General features: G+C 62.7%; 1 protein-coding gene across 1 annotated transcript; it reads right to left on the reverse strand.

Annotated features, from left to right (window-relative positions):
- Positions 1 to 1,088: 1,088 nt before the first annotated feature.
- On the reverse strand, positions 1,089 to 23,655 carry LDLRAP1 (low density lipoprotein receptor adaptor protein 1). The gene is made up of 9 exons (XM_002715969.6): positions 23,461 to 23,655; positions 14,146 to 14,288; positions 13,414 to 13,526; positions 11,680 to 11,794; positions 7,359 to 7,431; positions 6,979 to 7,062; positions 5,699 to 5,829; positions 4,258 to 4,292; positions 1,089 to 2,606 (listed from the first exon to the last, which is right to left on the reverse strand). The coding sequence occupies exons 1-9, from the start codon at positions 23,546 to 23,548 to the stop codon at positions 2,462 to 2,464; spliced, it is 927 nt and encodes a 308-aa protein (XP_002716015.3). The 5' UTR covers positions 23,549 to 23,655; the 3' UTR covers positions 1,089 to 2,461.

Genomic DNA, 23,655 nt, shown 5'->3' on the forward strand with positions numbered 1-23,655 from the left:
CTCCAGGCTGTTACAGGAAAGCCCCGGAGAGAACGAACTGGGACGGAATCTCCTGGTGGGAGGCGAGACCCCGACGTGTGTCCCATGTCCGTGAAGCTGAAGGTCGTGAGGAGGTCATGACACAGCGGAAAGGTGGCTCTGTGCTGGGGACCCGGACACCCAGATTCAAACGGAAAGCTGCACTTGCCGGGTGCCTTTGCAGACCAGTGGGGAAGAATGTCTTAGCCCTTCCGTTACCTGCTCCGGATTCACAGAGACGTCCCAATGGCTGACGTCAGGGGGCGCTGCCTGGGCTCCGGACACTAAACACAGCTTGGAAAGGGAGAGGGAGAGGGGTGTTCCGAGGAGACCCCCACAGCCTGGGGACTCCCTGGCCGGTGGCAGCGGCAGCGGAGGGGAGCTGGAGAGAGCAGCCTGACCCCAGCCAGGGCTCCTGGGAGGCAGGGACAGCAGCTCAGGGCACCAGACTGGGACTTGAAGCGGGTCTGCCTTCCCCCATGAGCCTTGGTGCCCTGGGGAGGCCAGGGAGCTCGCCTGATCCAGGCTCGACACCGCCCGGCGCACAGGCAGGGCTCAGCCAACACCGCTGTCACCGGCTGTGCTTGGTCCGGGAGAGAGGCCTTTGAACCGCCCGAGTGGGGAGACCGCTACACCCTGCTCGCGGTGAGGAAACTGAGGCCCAAAGAAAGATGCGACCGATCCAGTGGCAGAACCACAGCTGGGCTTCGGGCCTCCCCCATCACACTGCGGCCACGAGGCTGGGGTCCATGTTCTGCACAAGGTCAGCAGGATAAACGTCATGGATCGACTCCGGGACGCGATGGAAACTGTCCGCCCGGGGCCCCCAGACCTCGGCTTTCCGAGGCTTCTTCAGGGAGGCTGACAGCCGGCTGGCTGACGCGGCCAGGAATGACCTCATCCCACACACAGCCACCCGCAGGGCGGGCCTGCTGGGCCTCGGAGCAGGTGCCGCGTCAGAGCTCGCGGCCCCGCCAGGCCTGGGTCACTGCAGCTCCTGTGTCAGCCAAGGGCGGGAGCCACGGGATGCTGGCCTCCCTCCCACCTGCCCGTCCCCGTCACAGACCGCCTGCGCTTCCAAAGAACATTTATTATTTGGTTTTGTCCTCGTTAGGACTTCCTTTATAGCATGACAAAGTAAAGCCGGAGATGCGCCCGCAGACACGGGGCGGAAGGTCGCCGCGTTTCTCAGGCCCCGGGGCCCCCTCGGGCCCAGGACGGCCTGGGTCCCACTGAGCCCTGCTGCCTTCCGGCACACGCAGAGCCGGATCCCGGGAAGGCCACGTGGGAGCCGGGTCTGAGAAGCTGGGGCGCGCCCAGAAGTCGGCCCTGCCCCCGCCCCCCCCCCCCCCCCAGTGCGTTCTGATTCACGGCCTCTAAATAGACACAGTGTTTCCCTGGGGCTGCTGGCACCTGCTCCCACCAGCCAGGCCGCTGGGAGGCGCCGCACGCACGGCTGCGGTCAGAGGGGAGGCCCGGTGGAGGGGTTCCGCGGCCACGGCGCTGGGACAGGGCACAGCCAGGCGCCTCTGGGGGCCGGTTTTGTCCTGCTCTCTGAAGGAGCAGACCCCCCAGCGCTGCAGTCGGCAGCGAGACCGCTCGCGGGGCGCCGAGGCTCCTGCCAGTTCCGAGTGGAAAGGCACCAGATGGTGTGTTATGAAACACGTTTTGGTCAGAAAATAGCTGGGGTTTTTTGGTTCCTCGGAGGACAACAAAGCTAAGGGTGGGGGGAAGGCGGCGGAGGCGGGAAGAGCAGCATTGGCATCGGCTCTTGGCTCTCCCCTCGACCTCTTCCACGCACACAGCCTCGGCTTCCTCATCTGTGAAATGGGCAGGAAGTCTCTGCATGAGGCTGGGTGTTGGGCTTCACAGCCGCCCCAGGGAGGGACACGGAGACACAGAGGCCACGGCAGTGAGGAGCCCCTTCTCCTGGAGCTGGGCAGGAAGAAGGCAGCCCGGGGCTGTGCGGGCTTTAAAGTGCTGGGCTTTGGTTAGGGGCTGCCCCTCTGTCTCTGAGGGAGGCGAGCGGGGGCCTCAGTCCTCAGTGGAGGCGGTGGGGGCGGGGGGTGGTCCCCCTGGGCCCAGAGGATGATGGGAATCCAACCGCCATGGAAATCCGCGTCTTCACAGAGAGAGAGGGGACGAGAAATGCTTTGGTCGCCGTCCTGAGCTCCTGGACCGGAGCGGCCTGGGCAGGCAGAGGGTGCAGGAGGCCGGTCCGGGCCCCACCCAAGGCCAGCAGCGGCTGCGAGTCACTGAATAAATATTCAAGGCATCTCTCAGTTCTTAGAGAAAGAGCAGGTTTAAAAAAAAAAAAACAACCTGCTCTTTCCCCGATTTGGCTGGCTGCAGCTTTGATCTGCGGGCTGTGGGAGCCGCCGGCCGGAGCCGGCTCCCCTGCCGCGGGCGGCTTTGGTCCGTCACGTGGTAGGGCCTCGGGCCCTCAGAAACTGAAGAGGTCTTCCTGCTCGGGGCCACTGCTCTCAGGCTTGTCCCAGTCGACAGGTGACAGGCACTGGGCGTAGTGGATGTCCTGCGCTGTCAGGCCCGTGTCCAGCAGCTGAGGGTTGGTGCGCGACTGGGCCAGCCTGGAAGGCAGAGCCGTGTGAGCCAGGAGCCTGGGTGGTGGGCTGGCCCGGCCACCAGCGGGCATGCGTGGGAAAGCGGCAGGACACAGGGCCGCGGGACTAAGTCCCAGATGCCAAGGGACAGAGAGACTCCCCGAGGGTCCGACGACGCCCATGAGTGGCCAGTGCACCCTCACTGTGCCAGGACTGCATCAGGGAAGGCCCGGGAAAGAGCAGAGGCCTGGGCTGGCAGAGCGCGGGAGGGCAGGCCGCGACCACATACAGCACTGTGCTTTTTAAAGCACAAATCTGAGGGGCGGGCGCTTGGGGCAGGGGTTAAGTCACTGCTTGGGATGCCTGCATCCCGTATCTGAGTGCCTGGCCTTTAAGTCCTGGCCACTCTGCTTCAGATCCAGCTTCCTGCTGATGTGCAGGTGGGAGGGAGGCAGCAGGTGACGGCTCAGGTAGTTGGGTTCCTGCTACCCACATGGGAGACCCACGTAGAGCTCCAGGCTCATGGCTTTGGTCCGGCCCAGCACCGGCTGTTGTGGGCATTTGGGCAGTGAACCACCAGATAAAAGAGCTCTCTGCCTTTCAAATAAAAAAAAAAATACATTTTTAAAATTACAAAATGAATCTTAAAAGGGACACACATGTGCAAAAGGAGATCCCATGCCCACGCCCTGGAGGCTGTCGGTCATTGGAAGGGCTGGGGGCTGCTGGGTTCCGAGTCTGAGCAGCCAGAGGGCCAGTGCCCGGCACCGCACACGCACAGCGTTGGCTGACCTGAGCCCACGGTCTGGGTGGCGTCAGCGCCTGCTGAATGCTTTGCTGGGTTTTGAGATCGCTAATAAAGGGCACATGGTACATGAATAATCCGGAAAAAGCAAACGCCAAGGTTTTCTCCAAACCAGGAGGTTGTGGTCAGCCGGGAAGGCAGGAGAGGCGGGAGAAGGTTATCTGTGCCTCCATCGAGGGGTCCCGAGCTAGACCAAGGGGTTTCCACCAGGCTTAGGGGTGGGGGTGGGGGCAGGCAGAGGAGGGAGGGAGAAGGCAAAGGGCAAAGCACCTAGCTCTGCTCCCCCCAGAAGGTCCACAATCATTGGTTCCAACCCCAAGCAAAGTCCTGAATGAGAGGGCAGAGGTTGCAGGGGGCGGCGGGGGGTGGGGGGGGCACTGCCGAGGGCCCCAAGGGGAAAAGGGAGACCAGCTGCCCAGGACGCTGGGCTTCCACCCTGAGCTACCTGGGCCTCTCCTTGGTGGCAGGCAGCCATGGCCACAGGGAGGGGCACGGGACAATGGGGAAATGTCACCAGCCTCCTTCCGGGGCCTCAGGAAGCACCGCCTGCCCCTGCTCATCCCCTGCAGGGCGCAAAGCCTGCAAAAAAGCCAAGGTTCAAGGGCGACACCAAGTGTGGGAAGAGGGGAGCTCAGCTCATCGCGGCAGGGCAGCCACCAGGGTCGTCTTGGCTCAACCGCAGGAGCCTTCTAGAAGCTGGGCCTACCCGCCCTTCCCCAGGAGGCAGCTGAGCGGAGGGCCCCAGTGGTGCCAGGCGCTGGAGGATTCGAGCGGCTCAAGTTCTCAGCCGCAGCAAAGGGTCCCAGGAAGAAAGGGCCCCAGCGTGCGGAGGCCAGGGCCCCCGGGCAGCGCGAGGGACCCAGCGGACGTTACCTTGAGAACGCTTCGTCCAGGCCATCGTCCAGTTCCTTGGGGGGAACAAAGCCACAGGTGAGGATTCCGGAGAGGGGAGGTGGCGCTCAGAGCAGGGCCTGCCCCAGCCCCAGCACAAGGAGGCGCTTGGAGGGAACCTGCCCGGCTGTTGCCGCCAGCAGCTGAGCCCGAGGGGCAGCCAGAGCTGGTGGGCCCCGGGTTTCAATCCCCAGCTCTGCCACTGGCTGCCTGCCCCAGGGCTGGGGGCCCGGCCCGGCTCCTCTTGGAGACAGCGTTCCCATGGGGAGCATGAAGGGGTCTTTCAGACTCCAAAAGCAGGCGGCTGCGGGAGGCGGCTCGCCTGCTCTCCCCCACGCTCACCAGGGAGGGGTCCCGGGATACAGCACGGCACAAAGCTCACGGCCAGGAGGAAGAGCGGGGAGGGCGGGCAAGGGGCTCCTCGACAGTTGTTCAGCGGCCGCAGGGTCCCAGCGGATGGGACTGTACAGCCTCGGTCCCCCCAGAGACAGGACGAGCCGCCGTGGGAGCTCGCATCCGGGGCTGACCACCGCCCTGCGGCTAGGGGAGACTTGAACGCTCCAGGATCTGTGTGAAGCACTGTTTTTGTACCACAGTCTGAAGTAACAACCAAGTGAAAAATTAAAATTAGAAAGCAGGGGCCAGCACTGCAGCACAGCAGTTAATGTGAAAGCCACCTCTGCCTGTAGCACTGGTACCCGACGTGGGCGCCAGTTCCTGTCCCGGCTGCTCCACTTCTGATCCAGCTCCCTGCTAATGCACCTGGGAAAGCAGCGGAAGGTGGCCCAGGTGTTGGCCCCTGAACCCACGTGGGAGACCTAGATAGAGTTTCAGGCTCCTGGCTTCGGCTTGGATCAGATCTGACCATTGTGGCCATTTGGAGAACGAACCAGCGGATGGAAGATCTCTCTCTCCCTCTGCAACTATGCCTTTCAAGTAAATAAACAAATTTTAAAAACAGAACAGAACCAAACCATTCAGGTTCCTCCAAGAGACTGTGCACAGAGGTCACTGCCCTCCCTGAGAACAGGAAAAAGCTGAGGCCGAGGGGTCAGGGCTCGGCCTGAGTCACAGTGAGTGCCGGGAGCCCACGTCCTGGCTCCTCGCTCAGTTGGCTGGGGGGGAGGGGTGCCAGGCGCAAACTCCACCGCACCAGGAACAAGGGAGCCTTTGGCTGGGCCCGGGGTGGCCCAGAGGCCGGGCATTGTGAGGAGACAGCTGTGCTGGGAGCCAGGGCTGCCGGGGACGCAGCCTCGGGCTCAACGGGGACATTGTTCGCCCTCCTCCCTGGGCCTGGGTGCTGCTAGGCTGGGGCCGGTGGTCACAGCGCCAGGGACTGGACCTGAGCAGCCTTAGGCTTGTCCAGGAATCCGACCCAGGCCCCCAGGACCCTGTGGGGGTCCCCAGCCATACAGCCACTCACCCAGACAACACTGCTGCTGCCCAAGGCTTGGGACCGCGGTGCCTCATCCATGTTAGTGGTGTTGGCGCTGACCGTGGACAGCGGGGCCTTGGCCATCTCTTCCAAGTCCAGCAGGTTCCCGGTGGCGACCTCTACGACAGGGTCCGGTTTGGGGTGTCAGCTGGCAAGGAGCCTCTTTTCTTCAGCCCACCCCCCACTGTGTCCTGGAGCCCCCTGGGCTGTCCTGGTCCTGACTCCCCGCTGAGACGTGGCCTTCCCAGGCCCAGCACCCACAGCCCACAGTGATCTCACCCTGGCCCCTTCCCAGCCAGCACCTGGACTGTGGGCCCAGAACCTGTCCCCCCATGTGTTTAAACGGAAGCTCTTCTGTTCACAACAACTTTTAAGTTTGTCAAGACAGGGGTTGGTGTTGGGGCCCAGGGGGAACCGCCACCTGCAGCGCCAGCATCCCACACCGGAGCACCAGTTAGAGCCTGGCTGCTCTGCTTCCAATCCAGTTCCCTGCTGGTGCACTTGGAGAGGCAGTGGAGGACGGCCCAAGTGCTTGGGACCCCGTCATCCACCCTGGGCGACCTGGACGGAGTTCTAGGCTCCTGGCTTCAACCCTGGTTGTTACAGACATTTGGGGAGTGGCCAGCAGATAGAAGACCTCTGTCTCTCCCTCTGTCATTCTGCCTTTCAAAAAAAAAAAAAAAAATCTTAAAAAGGTTTATCAAGCAAGCACACCAGTAAGATGTGGCGTGTGGTGATGGACGGAGACACACTGGCTCCCCGTAACCGTGGGCTGCGCATCCGCGGATTCAGCCAGCCTCGGTCAGAGATGCTGGGGGCGCCCCTGCACCTGCACTGGGGCCGTGCTGGCTTTCGTCCCCATCCTCGTTCCCTGACACCGCAGTATCACGTGTCAGAAGCCACTAGAGACGTTGCAGTGCGGAGGGGGCATGGGCGGGCTCCGCGCGCACACCACACACACTGCCCACACCACCTATCCATACCAGGGCCTGAGCCTTCTCCAGGCCGCCAGTCTGCGGGGGTCCTGGAGCCGACCCCCCAGGGACGCTGGGGGCGGCCATATTTATCTGTTTGCACAGGGCGGCAGCTGGAAGAACACACACCCAAATGAGGACTTTCCGCCCGTGTCCATGTTTTCTAATTTATCTACAGTGAATGTATATTAGTTACCTGACAACAAAACAAAAACAAAAACCCCAAGTGTGCCCTGGGCTCTCTCCTGGTCCTGCAGCTGAGCCAGAGCCCGCCCGCCCCAACCCTGGACTCACGGTTCTTCAGCGACGGGGCGCTGTCCCGGCGGGTCCCCACGGCGTCCCCGCCCTCCTGGCTGGCTTTCTCCCTCTTCTCTTTCTCTGTGGGACCAACGCACAGCACGTGGGAGCCTCGGGCCCCGGCACTCTGTCCCCAGCACTCACTGTCAGAGGCCAGCATCAGCACCCGGCCAGGCAGAAGCCATGAGCCTCCCCAGCCTGGGCTGGGCCACAGCTGCCGCCGCTCTCCAGCGGGGGACACACACTCGGGGGAAGGGCCGAGGGCAGACTCTCGCGCCGGGCCAGGCCGGGCACAGTGCTGGGAGCCAGACCAGGCCTGACTTGGGGCCTCTACCTGTCCCCGACCCCACCCCGCCCAGTCCCTGGGAAACACTCACCTTCCTTGGACACCTGCCAAAACTCGAAGGCGACTCTGAAGGCCTGGGCGACGGTGAGGGTGACAGCCTGCGCCTGCCAACAGGAAGAGGGGCGGGGAGGGGCACGTCTGAACTCCCGCACAGCTGCTCCCGCGGGTTCCACCCCAGGCAGGGCCCCGAGCACCAACGCCACCCCCTGGCGGAGGCAGCAGGGACCCCACCCCACCACCGCTAGGCCGAAGTTCCCTTCACCTCCATCTACCCTCCATCAGATGAACGGGGAGGCTCGCTTCCTCCAAGAAGCCCTCCCTGACTACCTGAGGACTTCATTCACTACCTTAGCCCGTGGAGTTGGAAAACAAAAGAGCCAGGGCTGCAAGGTCAGACCCTGGCCTGGACCGTGCAGGATCAGAGGGGCCGACACTGGGTCTCAGCAAGCGCGAAGGCGGCTTATCAACTTCCCCACGGAAGCCGGGTGTTGGCGAGTGGAGTGTCGGCCCCCAAAACCATCCAGCGCCCGACCCACCTGCCGGGAGGGGCCACGGCCTGGAGAACCCCCTATCCACCCCTTTATTCCCTGTCACCAGCACTGGGCTCCTCCGGCCCTACCCACCTCCCTCTGGCTTGCAGGCCCGTGTGCTCCCTAAAACCAACATGCTGTCTGCACGCGCCAGTGCCCCAGTAGCAGGCGCTGGCCAAGGGCAGACCTGTGGGAGCCTCGCTCCGGCCAGGCCCTGTCCCGGCTCACTCTCACCTCAGCGCTGTCTCCCCGATCCCACGGCAGGATGAGCCAGCACCACTGCCGGGCACGGGAGCCCTGGAGCTTCCTCCTGAAAGCCCAGCCCAGGGAAGACAGCACCCGATCCTTCCAAGGGAGCCGGCCCACGCCCACCCAGGCCCACCCAGGCCCACCCAGGCCCGGCCGGCAGCCCTCCCTCCCCCACTCAACTTAGCTTAATTGAGAAATGAGTCTGTGGCCACTGCCCTGAAAATTCTTTTTCCAAAAAATTTAAGATCCCTAAACAAGCTGACTGATCTGTGCCAATTAAACCTCACGAAGTATAAAATCTCATTTGAATGTCTCCGTCATTTACATTTTTGATGGAAGTACGGGCGCTTTATGGCAAAACTTAAATATGGTAATTAAGTACGAAGCTCTTCACAGCTGTTTACAATTTGAGCTGTCACGTCTGAATCAAGTTTAATAGACCCAGTTACCATTGAGAATCGTCCATGAACTAAAAATATGGGCTAATTACCAGCCCGAGTCAGGCCCTCCGCACCCAGGCGCGGGCTGGTCACCGACGTGGCCAGGACATGGAAACACCCGTACCCCCGCCTGCAGGAAACCTGGGGACCCAGGCGCCCACTGTGTTTGCATAAATCCGCCACATCATTTGCATACATCCCCTCCCCTTTGCCCTGGTGTCCCGAGCTGTAAATTAAACCAAAGATGACCCCAGAGGCTGATATGTGCAGGTGGCCGCAAGCCCAGGCCGCCTGCTTCCTGGTGTGGCCGCAGGAGACTGGCACTACGGCTGGACCTCTCTCCAAAGCCTGATTAGAAACCGCCCTGTGTCTGGAGTGGGGCTGATCCCGAGTTCCTCCCCTCCACCCCGCATGGCCCTTCCCATGACTGCACACGCCCCCCATCCCCTGCCTCGGCCGAGTCCTCGGGTCCTCGGTGCCCAGAACAGGGCTCGGCCCAGGACAGGCGGCCCCACCTCTGGGAGGCCGCTGCTGGCAGGTGGCCGTAGGACCCGAGGCACCCATTTCACCTTACAGGAAACTGCTAGCAAACCTGAGAATCTCGGCTTCCAAATAGGGCCAGCCTGCACTGGGCCAAGGCCCATGCCACGCCAAGGCCTGTGCCGAGCCAAGGCCTTGGGTGCCGGGCGAAAGATGAGCCATCCCCTGCAGAGAGCAGCACAGAGAAAACCTGGAATCCGACTGCCCGGAAGGAACCGGCGCCCGCTCAGCGCGGCCCTCCTGGCCTTGCCTGCACTCAAGCCTGTCTAAAGGTCTCTGGCCCAGGCCGGGCCTCCCTCTGAACCGCTGAGCCATCTCCTTTCTCTTCCTCCCAGACCCCCAACCCACCCCAGAGGAAGACACTGCCCCCAGAAATGCCCCTCACAGCCAGGGCTCACACTTGGCAGTGCCAGGGCACATGAGCTGGCTGGCCCCACCCCCGCCCTGTGCTCACTTGGGTCTGTAGGGAGGAAGAGACGAACAATGGGGACCTGATGAGCTTGTATTTTAAGTCTGTGTGGCCTCCTTAGAGCCACTGTTCGGGGACAAGGCTGTCACGGGAGGAGCCCCTGCGGCTCAGGACCCTGGGGAGTGGCCGGGGACACCATGTCTGCAGGAAACAAGGCAGGAAAAAGAAACCAAGATCTTCGGGCAAGCCCGGTGGTCTCTGCCCTCCCGCAGACCAGAAGCGGCCCCCAGGGGAGCAGGCTCTCACCCCAGGTCACACAGCACATTCAGGCCCTGGCTCGGCCCTACCCGTGACACCTGTGGCAGGGTCGCCACATCCTAACCCGTGCAACCTATGCGGAGCTGAGCTGACACCTGCACAGCAGGGCTCTCTGCCTGGGTAAGGGAAGGACCTCAGGCAGGGATCATCTTGCCTTACCCTGGGAAGCTAATGTCACCACAGGGAGATGGGGGGGGGGGGGGCGGAGTCCAGAGACAAAGGCTAAGCGAGGGGCCTTGGGGGAGGGGCCGAGGTGGCAGGGAGATGTGGAAAGGAGGAATGAGTCTCCCCAGAGCTTCCGGAAGAAACAGACCCAGGGACCTTGTGACCTGCGTGTGCTGCTGTAGGCCATCCAGTCTGTGGTCATTTCCGGCAGCACCCAGAGAATCCCACGCCAATGGCCGAGTGTGCCCCACAGGCAGAGCTATGAGCAGCAGCTAGCAGAGGCCAGCAGCCCCTGTGCAGGGCACCATCTCAGAGCTCAGGGGCCTGAGAAGTGAAAGCTTCAGGGGCCAGCGCTGTGGCGTAGTGGGTAAAGATACTGACTGCAGTGCCGGCATCCCACATGGGCGTTGGTTCTAGTCTGGCTGCTCCACTTCCAATCCAGCTCCCTGCTATGGCCTGGGAAAGCAGTGGAAGATGCCCCGAGTCCTTGGGCCCCTGCACCCATGTGGGAGATAGGGAAGAAACTCCTGGCTTTGGATAAGCTCAGCTTTGTCCGTTGTGGCCATCTTGGAGAGTGAACCAGCAGATGGAAGACCTCTCTCTCTCTCTCTGCCTTTCTGAAACTCTTTCAAATAAATAAATAAATCTTAAAAGAAAAAAGAAATGACAGCTTCAACAGTGAAGGGGACCCGCTCTGGCTCCTGTGCCCAAGTTCAAGTCAGATGTCCAGGGACCAGCAAGGTCCTCCCACCAGTGATGCAGATCACGGGGTCACTAGAAATCGGATAAAGAGCTCTGGGCCCCTCAGGCATGAAGGGTGGGGAGGAAATGAGGGTGTAAGGCCCACTCAGCCCCACCAGCTGCGTCCCCATTGCCACACTGGGCGCCTGGGAGCCTTGTTTCCTCCTAAAAATAATACACTCAACACAGACTGCAACAGCGCTGACCCTGCAGCCTCACCGTGTGGATTAAATGAGATAATACCTGGGGCCAGCGCTGTGGCGCAGCGGGTTAACGCCCAGGCCTAAAGCGCCAGCATCCCATAGGGGCATTGGTTCTAGTCCCAGCTGCTCCACTTCTGATCCAGCTCTCTGCTGTGGCCTGGGAAAGCAGTAGAAGATGGCCCAAGTCCTTGGGCCCCTGCACCCACATGGGAGACCTGGAAGAAGCTCCTGGCTCCTGGCTTCGGACTGGTGCAGCTCTGGCCATTGCGGCCATCTGGGGAGTGAACCATCAGATGGAAGATTCTCTCTCTCTCTCTCTCTCTCTCTGTATAACTCTGATTTTCAAATAAATAAATAAATCTTTTTAAAAAAATGAGGTAATACCTGAGAGCCAGGGGCTGCGAAGGGCTGGGAGCAGGTACCCCAAAGGCCACCTCCCTCCCTGCTCTGGCCCAGCAGGCCTGGCCTCCGGCGGGGGCTCTTGTCTGGGCCCATGCTGGCGACCCCCAGATAACAGCCCACACTACAATGAGGACAGCCTGGGGCCAGTCACCACCCACTGCCCATCCTGACCGTGGCCCTAACTCGGTTCTCAGCATCCACCTGGGGTTCCTGGAGATGGCACCTTTTTAAATAAGGGACTGCCACCTTTGGGTTCCACCTCTCCCAGTGGACGGGCCCTGTAGACCAGGCTTCCAGGGCAAGGCCAGAGCCCAGCCCCAGCCCAGCCCCGCCCCAGCCCCGCCCCCACACTGACCATTTTGCGCTTGGTGCAGAGGAAGGCGTGGCACTCGAGGTTCTCGCTGTGCTGGCTCTGGACGATGTAGGCAAACACCTTGTCGTGCACCTTGTCGGCCGTGCAGTAGGAGATCCTGGAAGGGAAGCGGGAGGGATGACGCTGGCCCGGCCCCTGGGATGCGCTGTGCCCCAGAGGCTGCCACTCCCCCTCCACCAGGGCGGGCCTCCGGAGAGCCAGCCTTGGTCTCTAGACCAGAATCCCAGGCCGCCTCCTGGGGAGGGACCCAGACCAGGTGGGAGGGACGTGGTGGGAGTGGTTAGACCGGAGGAAGGACAGTGCTCCTCTTCCCCTCCCCCCACACTGGGCTGTATCCCCAAACAGCTGAGCCCTGGGCACCCAGCAGGCAGCGTGCCATTGGTTTTCTAGATATCGCCTCTTTCTAATTCTGCCCTCTGGGATGGGTTCCATAATCATCCCCACTGAAATGGAGGCTAAAGATCTAGGAACACAGAGCCGGTGACGGAGCTGGGGCCTGAGCTCCCCTGTGGGACTCGAGGCTACAGGCCCAGCCAGGCTGCCCCGGGAGGGTCTGTGCCTACTGGCCGCACACAGGACCCCACCCTGTGCTCCCGTGCCCTTCGCCTGGCCGCCCCTGCCCAGGGGTCAGAGGAGACCCGGGCCGTCTCTGCCAGGGTGCCTGGGATTGTTAGCGAGTCCCCCTGGAGGCGTGGAGGAGCTGGGAGTCAGGGTGGGAACGTGTGGGTCAGGGGACACAACAGCCCCTCTACATGGAACACGCTGCCCACCCAATCTCTGTGCACAGCCTGGGCACCCTGAGCCCTCGGGACACCGGTCCCCTCTGCATGCCGCCTCAACCACCCTGGCGGCTCAGAGGCGAGACAGGAGCTGGGCAGGCCCGGCCCCTCTCCCATCACAGGAACCAGCCCCACTTAACCCGGGGCTGGGCAGAGGGAGGAGCGCCAGGTCCAGCCTCCTGCCTAACTACTCCTGGGTCCTTGGCACCAATCAACCAGATCTTGCTACTCTTCAAGGCCCAGCAGAGAGGCAGCACTCCCAGCAAGTGGGAACCACTCTTCTCTACCTCCCTTCACCCGCTCCTCGACCGGAAGCTCCTTGTGGGCAGGGGCTGGGCCACACTTCTCATCCGAGAGAGCTCGTGCCTGGGAATGCTGGCAAGAGGCAGGCGTGCAGGGTCAGGAGGGGAAGAGGAAGACATGAGCTGGACCCCCCCGAGCACTGTGGGTGCCCAGCTCAGCCACCTCCTCACCACACCACCTCAGGCCATCCTCAGCCTCAGCATCTCCACAGGCACAGTGGACCTGGGTTCTCCCTTCCAGTTCTGAAACCCCACAACCAGCCAGGCGGGAGGAGGTGGGGGGCAGCCTGAGGCCCCACCGACTGGGGCCAGGGAGCCACTGTCGAGACAGGGCATCTATCCCCGGCCCAGGCTCCGCCTGAGGCCTCCCCGGGAAGGCAGCCAGCCAGAAGTCCAGGGCTGAGCTGCCGCGTTCACGGCGGAAGGCAGGCCATGACTCGGCAGCCCCCTGCTGCGAGCCTGACTCAGCAGCCTCTGCGGGGCAGGCGGGGTGTGCAGGCCTGGCTCGAGCCTCAGCCACCTGCCACTCCCGGCGACTGCAGGGTGACCGAGAGCTACGGACCCAGCGCCTCCCGCCGCCCCATCCAGCAGCTGCGGGAACTGAAGCGGCGTGGTCCCTAGGGTTGGGGGCGTACCTGTAAATGGACACGTTCTCGATGAGCTGGTCGGTGAGGTTGTCGGTCAGGATGATGCCCCGAGGCGACACCTTGAGGGTCACTTTCTGCAGCTTCTTCCCGCTGGCCTTGGCCTTGGGGCAGACAGGGGTCAGAGGCACCTCCCCTGGGGCCCACCCTGGTGGCCACACCCAGCCCTCCTGGGTCTCAGCACAGGAGGCCAGCAGGAAGACCACCCTCTGTGCCGAGCAGTGCCCACCGCCTGCGAGCACTGGACCTTGAGCAAGGCAGGCAGCAGGAAACGGACTCAGAGGCTCAGGGACTTGCCTGGGGACACGCGCTGGAGGGGGCCCAGACTCAGGGCTGAGAGGGCTGTGAACCCACAGGACTCTGCCCCACCCATGCCTCACCCAGGGCCAGGCAGAGGGCAATCTGGTCTCTCGGAGCTGGAGGAGGGGGTTACGTAATCTCTCAGGCCACTGGGAAAATAACTGAGTGACAGCAACCCCCCACCACCTGTCACCAGGGCTTAGGCAGGGAGCCTGCGCCGGGGGAGGGGAAGCTGGAAGGGAATGGGGCCACAATGGCTGGAGTGGAGGATGCTGGCCCCTCCCCCCCAAGACTGGACCCACGGGGACTGGAGGGCAGGACCAGGCTCAGACATGCCTCATGAGTCACAAGCTGGGGACGAGGGCTCTGGGCAGCAGCTGGCCGGGGCTCGTGGCTCCCATCCCACCCGACCCGGGGGCTCACCGTGGCCACGATCCTCTTCACGGCGGCGGCCGACAGCTCCTCGCCCTTGGGCTGCTCCACCAGCGTCATGCCCAGGTACTTGAGGCTGAACAGCATGCCCTCCAGCAGCGTCTCCCGGGTGTCCGTCCAGTTCTCGGGCAGCTCTGGGCGGGATGCAACAGGACAGGCGCTCAGCCCTGCTGGGCACGGCCCCCCCCAGCCCAGCTCTCACCAGCCCTTCTAGGAGAACCCAGCAAGGGGCGCCAGGGTCCTCTCGCCCACCATAACTACGACTTTTAATAAAGGCGTAACATTTTCCAGAACATTCCACGTGCCTTGTAGGAAATTTCCCATACAATCTTCCCATCCACCCTCACAGGGACCCGGGAGGCACTTTTAACCAACCCCCACCCCATCCCAGCCGACGGATGCTGGGGCCCAGGAGGCCCAAGTTCACAGCCCAAATCGGTGCCACGTGCCCCAGTTCTGAACTTCAACACTGACCCTGGTCACGGGCAAACCTTGATGAACCTGGAGTGTGATCTGGGAGGTGGGCATTCGCCCTGTTTCTCAGGCTGAGAGAGGAGGTTCTAAGACCAGGGCCACACAGGTCACCTGGGCGGCTGTCACGGCCCCAGCTCCATTGCCTCAGGCCATCTGCACGGGGTGGGGGAGGGGCTCTTTCCAGTGGCACCACCCACGTGATACAAATCCCAGCTGTGCTCCAGGCCCCTGTGAGAGGGACCACACCCACCCATGGGCCTTGGCTGTGGCACACGGCGGACTACTTGGCAGCTGGGGGTGGTCTTTGAACCCTTTGCTGCTGCCAGAGTCAGGCAGGCTGGGAGAGCAGGAGTCAGCCCCGCCCTGCCCCACCCACGGCGGCAGGGGTGTGAGGGACACAGTCCCCACGGGGGTCCAGACGGCCCACAGCACCCGTCACTCAGCCAGGAGCAAGGAGGCAGCACGGAAGGACGCTCCCCGGGCCCCTAGTGGCCCCATCCCCAGGAAGAATGGATGCCCACGCTGCTGCCTCCTCCTGGGGCTTCGTCCCTGGCTCTGATGGACAAGCCACAGGAACAGGGCTCAGGGCCTTGGGCTTCCTGCACTGTCAGGAGGGAAACCTGGACTCAGGGGTACCATGCCCAGTCGGAGCCCCTGCAGCTTCTCCCAGCTCCTGTCCCAGAGCCCTAGGCCTCTGGGGGGCTCTGCCTCCCTCCACCACGGCCAGGGGCAGCCTGCACAACCCAACACACACACGCACGTCTCTGGATTTGACTGTCCCTCTCTGAGCCCACTTCCGCAAGTGAAGTGAGAGCGTGCATGAGGAGGAGGGGTCAGACAGAAACTGCCAGCTGCACCCGCCCCCTCCCCACCCGCTCAGAGCTGCGTGCGCCGCCGGACGGCTGGGCCTCAGAACCTGGCTTGCAGCTGCTGCTCAGGATTGCTGAGTGGGGGGCCGAGGACAACCCCGCCCCTCCTCCGGCCCCCGCCCGAGGCCTCTTCCGGACACGAGATGACCCCAGGGCCCTAGGCGGCCCCCTCCTCTATCCCATCCACAAGCCTGCCCCACGGGATTTACACAAAGAACCAGCAGGTCCCTGAGGTGCACCCAGTCCTGAGCTGGGTGGTGGAGACCCTGGTGCTCTCAAAGAAATCGAGCCCAACACATCCCCAGGGTCCACCCAGTACACGGCAACGACCGCAATGGCTGTGCCCATTACCTCGGACACACGCAGATACCCTGCAAGCTGGCACCGTCACTCCCATTCTACAGATGAGGGGACGGGCTCAAAGGACCCGGGCTTTAAAGCTCAAGTCTTGACAATCAGACCACACAATAGCTTAATTCTGGCCAAAGGCCAGGAAGAGGTTCTTGGAGCAGGAGATATTCCTATTCCCACCTGGAATTAGGTGCACTTAGTGCCTCCCTTTCTCCCTGCAGGCCAAGATACGCAGACCAACACTCTCACTCTGAAACTCATCTAAGCTGGGATGGCAAGAGGTGCTGACGTGCCCGTCGCCTGTGCCCTTGGCAGACATGGTTAATCGATTGCAGCTCTGATTGCTTCTCAACGCAAGGCCCCCTGCGGGTGATACCAATCGATGGGGGGTGGCCTTGCTCATCTCATTACCCATTCCTGCCCTATAGCAAACAACCTTCCTCCCCCCATTGTCACGTCCCCCCTCTCCCATTTCCTCCTGCTCAGCCCTCTCCTGGCCCCCTTCCAAAGCCACTTCCGCTGCCTCCATTCCAAACGGCCAAAACTTCCAAGGTCACTAGTGATCTCTCTGCTGTCAAAACAGTCCCCAGTGCTCTTGACCTCCAAGATGCCTGGCATTTTTCTGCACTTCCTCCTGCCCTGGGCTGACTCTCCTCTGTCCTACCCCCTCCCTGGATGCTGTCAGCCCCTGCCAGCCTCAGAAACCCTCTGCCCAAACCCCTCACGATGGGGTTACGAGGGAGATCAGAAAGGACGGGAGCTGGGCTAGGTCGTGCGGCAAGTCTTGAGGACCTGACCACCAGCTCTGCCCGTTACTGGCACTCCCCGCGGGGCCTGCGTGTCCCCCCCCCCCCCCCCCAGCAGCTCCACGCAGAACAAGCCTCGCGAGGTGGCACTCGCTCTTCCACTCCAGGCTCCAGTGGCTCCTTCTATGCAAAACACCCTTCTGCTCAGCACGTGACCAGGGCCCCACACCTCCAGCCTCTCCCGGGAGGCCTTCTCTGAGGCAGTGTGGCCCAGTGGTTAGGAGCCAGGGCCTGGATCCGGCATCCCAGGGCTGTCTCATGGCTGCGTGATCCTGAGTCAGTTAATCACCTCCCCCGAGCCGGCTTTCAACAGTCCCTAGTTCACAGGGCTGAGAGCCCTGGGTATAACAAGTGGGATAATGAGATGAAAGAACACACGAAGGGCGGGGCTGTGGCAGGCACTCCCTGAGCCTTCCATGGGGCTGTGCCAGGACAAAGCCAGGAGCTCAAAACTTCATCTGGGTCTCCTATGTGAGTGACAGGGGCCCAAGTGCTTGGACCATCAAGAGCCACGTTCCCAGGGCATGAGTAGGGAGCTGGATCCAAAGTGGAGCAGCTGAGGCCTGACCCCATGCTGACGGCAGCGGCTTAACCTGCAGCACCAGAGCCTCACCCTGTGCACCGTTCTGGAGCGGAAGCCTGCCTCCAGTTCTCTTGCAGCCTCATTGCCCACCAGCCCACCCTCACCGACCTGCCATTTGCATTTGTCCCCAGGGCTCAGAGGAGAAGGGGTCCCCGCCAGTCTCCTCCTCCTCTTCCCTGCCCCATCTCCACCCAGTCACCTGGTCCCCCCCCACCCCCGGCCCAGCAGGATGCTCCTTTCTTCCAGGGAACCCTGTCCCCCGTACTGCACGTCTGGGCACGTGACACCCCCCTTCCCGGGGCCTCTTGGAGCCACATTCTCCCTACAGAAGCCAGCACTGGGGCCTTCAGCCCAGACGTACACGCAGAGCTTCCTGCCCCACCTGGACAGGACGCAGGGCAGCGCTGCAGCCGCCCGGCTGGGGCCACGCGCTCCCCCCACCCCCCGCCCAGGCACATACAGGCCCGCGTCCGCAGCCCCATTTCAGTCCCAGTTATTTCTGGCCCTGTGGTGGGGGAATGACTGCGCTATTTTCACTTAGCACTTTTACAGATGACCTGCTGCTGGCGTTAGCCGGGGACAGACCATATGTCCAGGCTGACCGACAGCAGGGAATCGCTTGCTTCTTCCGTGAAGGCCTCCCACCAGGAGCCAGGGCCGGGCAGGATGCCTCGTGTCCCTTCTGCTGCCCCCGCAGACCCGGCGGATGGTGCCCGGAACATCAGCGCCGCCCGGGCCCTGGCTCCGGCTGCCTCCAGCCTGGAGGGGCAATGGCTTCAGAAGCCGACAACATCTCGGGGTGGCGGGGGGGACCTCAGCTCCACCCTGCTGGAGCAGGCCACGGGCCGGCTGCCTCCTTAGCTGACAAACAGGACCGACACCAGAAGCACCATTGGCCGGAGGCTCTGGGAGCGGAAGTGCTTGGCAAATCCCAGAAGTTAAAGCTGTTGAGACTGTTTCGGAAGCTGCACAGGAGAAACGGGCCCCAGAGTCCAGAGCCCAGCGGGGGCAGTCAGCCGTGTCTTCCCTTTGAAATAGGGACCGGGGCCAGCGCTGGGCTACAGCAGGTTAAGCTGCCTCTTACAAGGCCAGCACCCCATATGGGAGCGCTGGTTCAAGTTCCGGCTGCTCCACTTCTGATCCAGGTCCCCGCTAATGCACCTGGGAAAGCAGTGGAGGAGGGCCCAAGCACTTTGGCCCCCGCACCCATGTGGGAGCCCCTGGGGGGCTGCTGTAGCCATCTGGGGTGTGAATCAACAGATTGAAGATCTCTGTCTCTCCCTCCCTCCATCATTCTACCTCTCAAATAAACAAAATAAATCTTAAAAAAGAAACAGGGACCGTAACAGCGTCCACCTCTTGGGGCAGCTGCGAGGATGAAGCGAGGCCCCACAGGGTGGGCCTGCAGCCTTGTCCTGCGCCCAAGCATGAGTGCCGGTCATTACCAAGGGCCCGGTACGCTGTTTTTAATGTGCACACGCCCTCTTACAGCGCTTCTGGAGAAGGCTCAAGGCTCCATCGGCATTCCCATTTCACAAGCAGACAAACTCAGCGTCATGGCTCCTGGCTCAGCACGGGGACACGAGTCCCACCCCCACTCCTGCAGCCCACCACACCCTGCACCAAGGCAGGGGTCAGGCTGAGCTCTGCTCTCAAACACCCCAGGAGAGGCTGCCCAAAAGAAGCATCTGGCGCTCAGCGGGCAGTGGGGGACCTGTGCCTCCTGGAGGCCACGTGGGTGTCCCTCCCTACCAGAGCTGCCAGAGGCAGAGCTCCAGCCTCTGGTTAAGTGTCCCCTGCACCTGCTGTCCCCTCTGGCCAGCTCGCTCTGCCCAGATCCTTCTCTCCACAGATTCACCTGTGCCTCCCAAGTGTCCTTCCCCCAGAGGCTCACTGAGCAGCCCCAGCCACCCTCATGTCCTCTGTGCCACTGACCGCCAGGCTGCCTGTGGGCGTCTCTGGCTGTGGAGACGCGGCAGCCAGCATGGCCTGGGGAATTCAGATGGCCGGGCACAGCATCCTGCACCCACTGCTGCCAGGAGCCGCCCCTCCCAGGGCACGGCCACCCGGCCTCCCAGAGCACTGCAGTGGCCACAGGCTTCACAGTGCCCTCTCCCGAGTCCCCTTTCTCCTTGTCCTGACGACAGCTCCCAGGACCTCTTCCCAAGTACACGGTTGGCACTCAGATCTGCATCCACCCCTAGAATAACCCGACAAAGACCCCACCCCATCTAAAGCAGCAGTCCCCGTAGGTTCCTCAGCCGCTTTATAGTGGGTCGTAGCATTGCCACCATCACCAGCCCTGCTACCTCTTGGCATCCCTGTCACTTTGTCGACTCTTTCGCCAGGCTGATCAGAAGAGGGGCCGGCTTTGTAGCTGGTTAAGCTGTCTCCTGCAGCGCCAGCATCCCATATGGGCAGTGGTTTGAGCCCCAGCTGCTCCACTTCCAATCCAGCTCCTTGCGAATACACCTGGGAAAGCAGCGGAGGATGGCCCGAGTGCTTGTTCCTGTACCCACATTGGAGATCCAGAAGAAACTCCTGGCTCCTGGCTTCGGATCGGCCCAGCTCCAGCCGTTGCAGCCATTTGGGGAGTGAATGAGTGAATGGACCATCTCTCTCTCTTCCCCTCCCCTCCCCCTGTAATCGTCCCTTTCAAATAAATAAATCTAAAAAAAAATTATCAGAAGCAACACAACTCAGTCCCACAGACTCCGCAGTCAGTGCCCACCTGCCCAGAGCTCAGCAAATGGAGCGGTTTGGGGGGCGTTGAATATTTACACGGGGCGGGCGTTCAGTATAGCAGCTTAGATGCCCACAACCACCATAGGAGCACCTGGGTTCAATTCCGGGCTCCTGACTCGGGCTTCTTGTCAATGCAGACCCTGGGAGGCAGCGACAGTGGCTCAAGTGATTGGGTTCCTGCCACGCACGTGGGAAATCAGGATCAAGTTCCCAATTCCTGGCTTTGAGCTGGCCCAGTGCCAGCCATTACGGGCATTTGGAGAATGAACCAATGGCTGCGAGTTCACTCTCTCTCAAATACCTCTTTAAATACTTATTTATACTCCTACAACAAATATTATAAATCAATATGAATAGATCCTTCCCCCCACTTACCAACATAAACTAACATAAACTAACTTTGCTGGAACCTGCACCCCATGTCCTTTTTTTTTTTTTTTTTTTACAGGCAGAGTGGACAATGAGAGAGAGAGACAGAGAGAAAGGTCTTCCTTTGCCGTTGGTTCACCTTCCAACGGCTGCCGCGGCCAGCGCGCTGCGGCCGGTGCACCATGCTGATCCAAAGGCAGGAGCCAGGTGCTTCTCCTGGTCTCCCATGGGGTGCAGGGCCCAAGCACCTGGGCCATCCTCCACTGCACTCCCTGGCCACAGCAGAGAGCTGGCCTGGAAGAGGAGCAACCGGGACAGAATCCGGCGCCCCGACCGGGACTAGAACCCGGTGTGCTGGCGCCGCAAGGCGGAGGATTAGCCTAGTGAGCCGCGGCGCCAGCCTCCCATGTCCTCTTTAAAGATTTACTTATTTATTTGAATGGCAGAGTGACAGAGAGAGAGAGATCGATCTTCCATCTGCTGGTTCACTCCACAGAAGGCCACAACAGCAGGGGCTGGTCCAGGTCGAAGCCAAGAACTCAGTGGGTCTCCCATGTGGACGGCAGGGGCTTGGGCCTCACCCACTCCTTTCCCAGGTGCACAGCAGGGAGCTGGGTTGGGAGCAGAGCGGCCGGGACTTGAACGAGGTGCTCCGAAGCGGGATGCTGGCATCACAAGCAGCGAAGTGACCTCCTGCACCACAGTGGCGGCCCCTGAACCCCATTTTTCACCCCTTCTCTTTGAGTTCTCTGACAGGTTGGCACATCCCCCAAAGGGGTCTGAGGGTCAGAGTGACCCCGGAACCTTTGGAAAGAAAGGTACTAAGGGACCAAGGTGAGCCACCCTTCTGGGCACTGGGAAGAAAGGAGAATCCTTGGATAGGGAGTGAGGTGAAACATTTACGGTTCCCCGAGAGATGGGAAAAAGCCCTTGTGGGAGAGGGAGCCAGGAGGCCTCGGGCCCAGGGTGGAAGCCTGGGGCGCTGGCTTTGCTGTGTGACCTCAGGCGAGCTGCAGCCACCTCTGGGCTTCTTCCTCCACCAGGAGGAATTAAACAATATTCGCGCTAATCCTAGGTGAGAACCTTGAGGGTGAGGAGCAGGTCACAGGTGGCGGCAGGAGTCAAGTCTACCCCAAACTCAAACCCGAGGCCATAGCCAAGACCTGGCTGGTTCACAGCCCGGAGCAAGGCTGCGCCCGCACCCCAGCACAGGTGCCCCCTCGGCTTCCCTCTGGCAGTCGTGGCCACCGCTGTCTTCAGGGGCTGCCTTCTGCTGCTGCCAGGGCGACAGTCCCCCGGGGCACCGCTGAGACCCCTGCCTCAGCTCCGCCTCTGGGAAGCTCACTTTACTGGGCCTCGTTCCGCTGTCTCTGAATCCCCTGCTCGGGTCCCTCCACAGGAGCATGTGAAATCACGCAAACAAAAACACTGGTCAGACAGCGACAGAGGCCGTGGTCACCGGTCACCGTGGTGACCACTGGCTGAGCTCTTCCTCCATGCGCCAAAGGCCATCTCACTCAACCTGGCACGGTGGGCAGGAAGCAGGCACCACCTCCCTTCCAGTCTGCAGGTGAGGGAAACGAGACGTAAGAAGGGCAGCTGGGACTCTGGCCCTGGGCTCACAGGGGCCTGGGGGAGGGAGACCCACTCTGCTCGTCTTTTCCCTGGAGGTGCAGCCCGGCTGTGGCCTGCCCCAGCACAGCTCCCACCATGTGAGGGTCCACACCGCCCCAGGAGGGAGTGGGAGAGTCCACACAGCAGCCAGGAGAGCTGGGATTATCCGGGCTCTGCTTCCCAGCCCCGCCAGCCCGGGAGCTGTGTCCACTTTGCAGATGAGGAAGGCAGGGGTCAGAGAGGGCAGGGACTTGCTCAAGGGTTGGACAGGCAACAGAAACCCTCCCAGCACCCCATGGCTGCCTCTTCCCCTTCCCCAGAGTGAAGGCACTCCTGGGCCTCCCTCCCGGGGGCTGTGGCACCCACCATCTCCCCTACACCCCTGGACGTCCCGGCGGGGTTCTGCCACCCTGCAACAGCCGGGCATTCCCAGCAGTCCTGGTCAAATCCCACGCATTTTTTTTAAAAGGGCTATTTTGGGAGTAAGTGTGGGAGATGGCACATCCCTGGCCTGCGGCCCCAGCGGGTCGGTGACCCCACCCTCCGCAGCAGGCACCAGCCGCTCCCAAGGCCAGTCTGGGCTAGGAGGCCGGCGCAGCTGCCACCGCAGAGGGGGCAAGAGGCGGGCAGGGCGGGCTCCCAGGCCCAGACACGCTGGCGCGCCCGGGACCAGCGAGGGCGGAGCCCCCGGAGGCCCCGCGGGAATGGAGGGCAGGGCGCACACAGCCCCGGAGCTGCTTCCAGGTGGGGTGAGGGCGGCGGCCCCAGGTGGGCGGCACCGCCAGGAGTGCGGGGCTCGGCTGCACCCCAGCCACAAGGGCCCGTGCGACTGACCCCGCGAAGGAGAAGCGGCCTGGGCTCGGTTTCCCGGGCCGCCGCGGAAGGCGCCAGGTGATGAGTTTCCCGAGCGGAACCTGAGACGGGGCCAGGTGAGGCTCCTCCCAGCCGCGCGGGGAGAAGGGGCGCCCGGGGACCTGGGAGGAGGGGAGGTGCGAGGGCAGGCCGCCGCGGGTCTCGCCACCGGGACCCTCCCGCTGCCAACAGGTGGGTACCTGCCACCTCCTCAGGCTCACACCTGGGCGGCCGGGAGGCGGGGCCGGCGGCGTTCGAGGGGGCGACACCTTCCCCAGCCCGGGCACCGCCGCCGAGCTCCCGCCGCCACCTGGCTGCCCCGCGCGGCGAGGTGGGGAGGTGCGCGCGCGGGGTGGGGGGGTCGCACAGCTCTGTCCTCCGGACTTGCAAGACCACCCCTCGCTGCACCTAGGGACCCCGCCCTCGGCCCCCTCCCCAATCCTGCCCCCACCCCGGCTGCACAGGTAGGGAGCGGCGTGACCCGGGCGACCCCCGAGCCCTGCACGCCGGGCAAGGGCCGCTCCGGGCCGCGAGCGCGGGTCAGGCCCCGCCTCTGCCCCGACTTGGCCGAACTCCGGGCTCCCGCGGGAGGCCAGCGCCTCGGCCCGGCCCGGCCCGGCCCGGCCAGCGCGCACACACTCACTGCGATGCCGGCCGCCGCCCCCCCAGCTCTGCTTGGCCAGGCTGGGGCTCCGGATCAGTGCCCGCCCCGCGGACTTGAGCGCGTCCATGGCCCGTTCCGGCCACCGCCACCGCCGCCGCCGCCGCCAAAACTCCGCCAGGAAAACTTTGCGCCCGGCCAGGCGGCGGCGGGCTGCGCGCTCCTCCCCGCCCCTCC

This window comes from Oryctolagus cuniculus, chromosome 7, assembly GCF_051225735.1.
Source record: "Oryctolagus cuniculus isolate XC-2025 breed Fujian yellow rabbit chromosome 7, ASM5122573v1, whole genome shotgun sequence".
In the NCBI taxonomy this organism is placed as follows: domain Eukaryota; kingdom Metazoa; phylum Chordata; class Mammalia; order Lagomorpha; family Leporidae; genus Oryctolagus; species Oryctolagus cuniculus.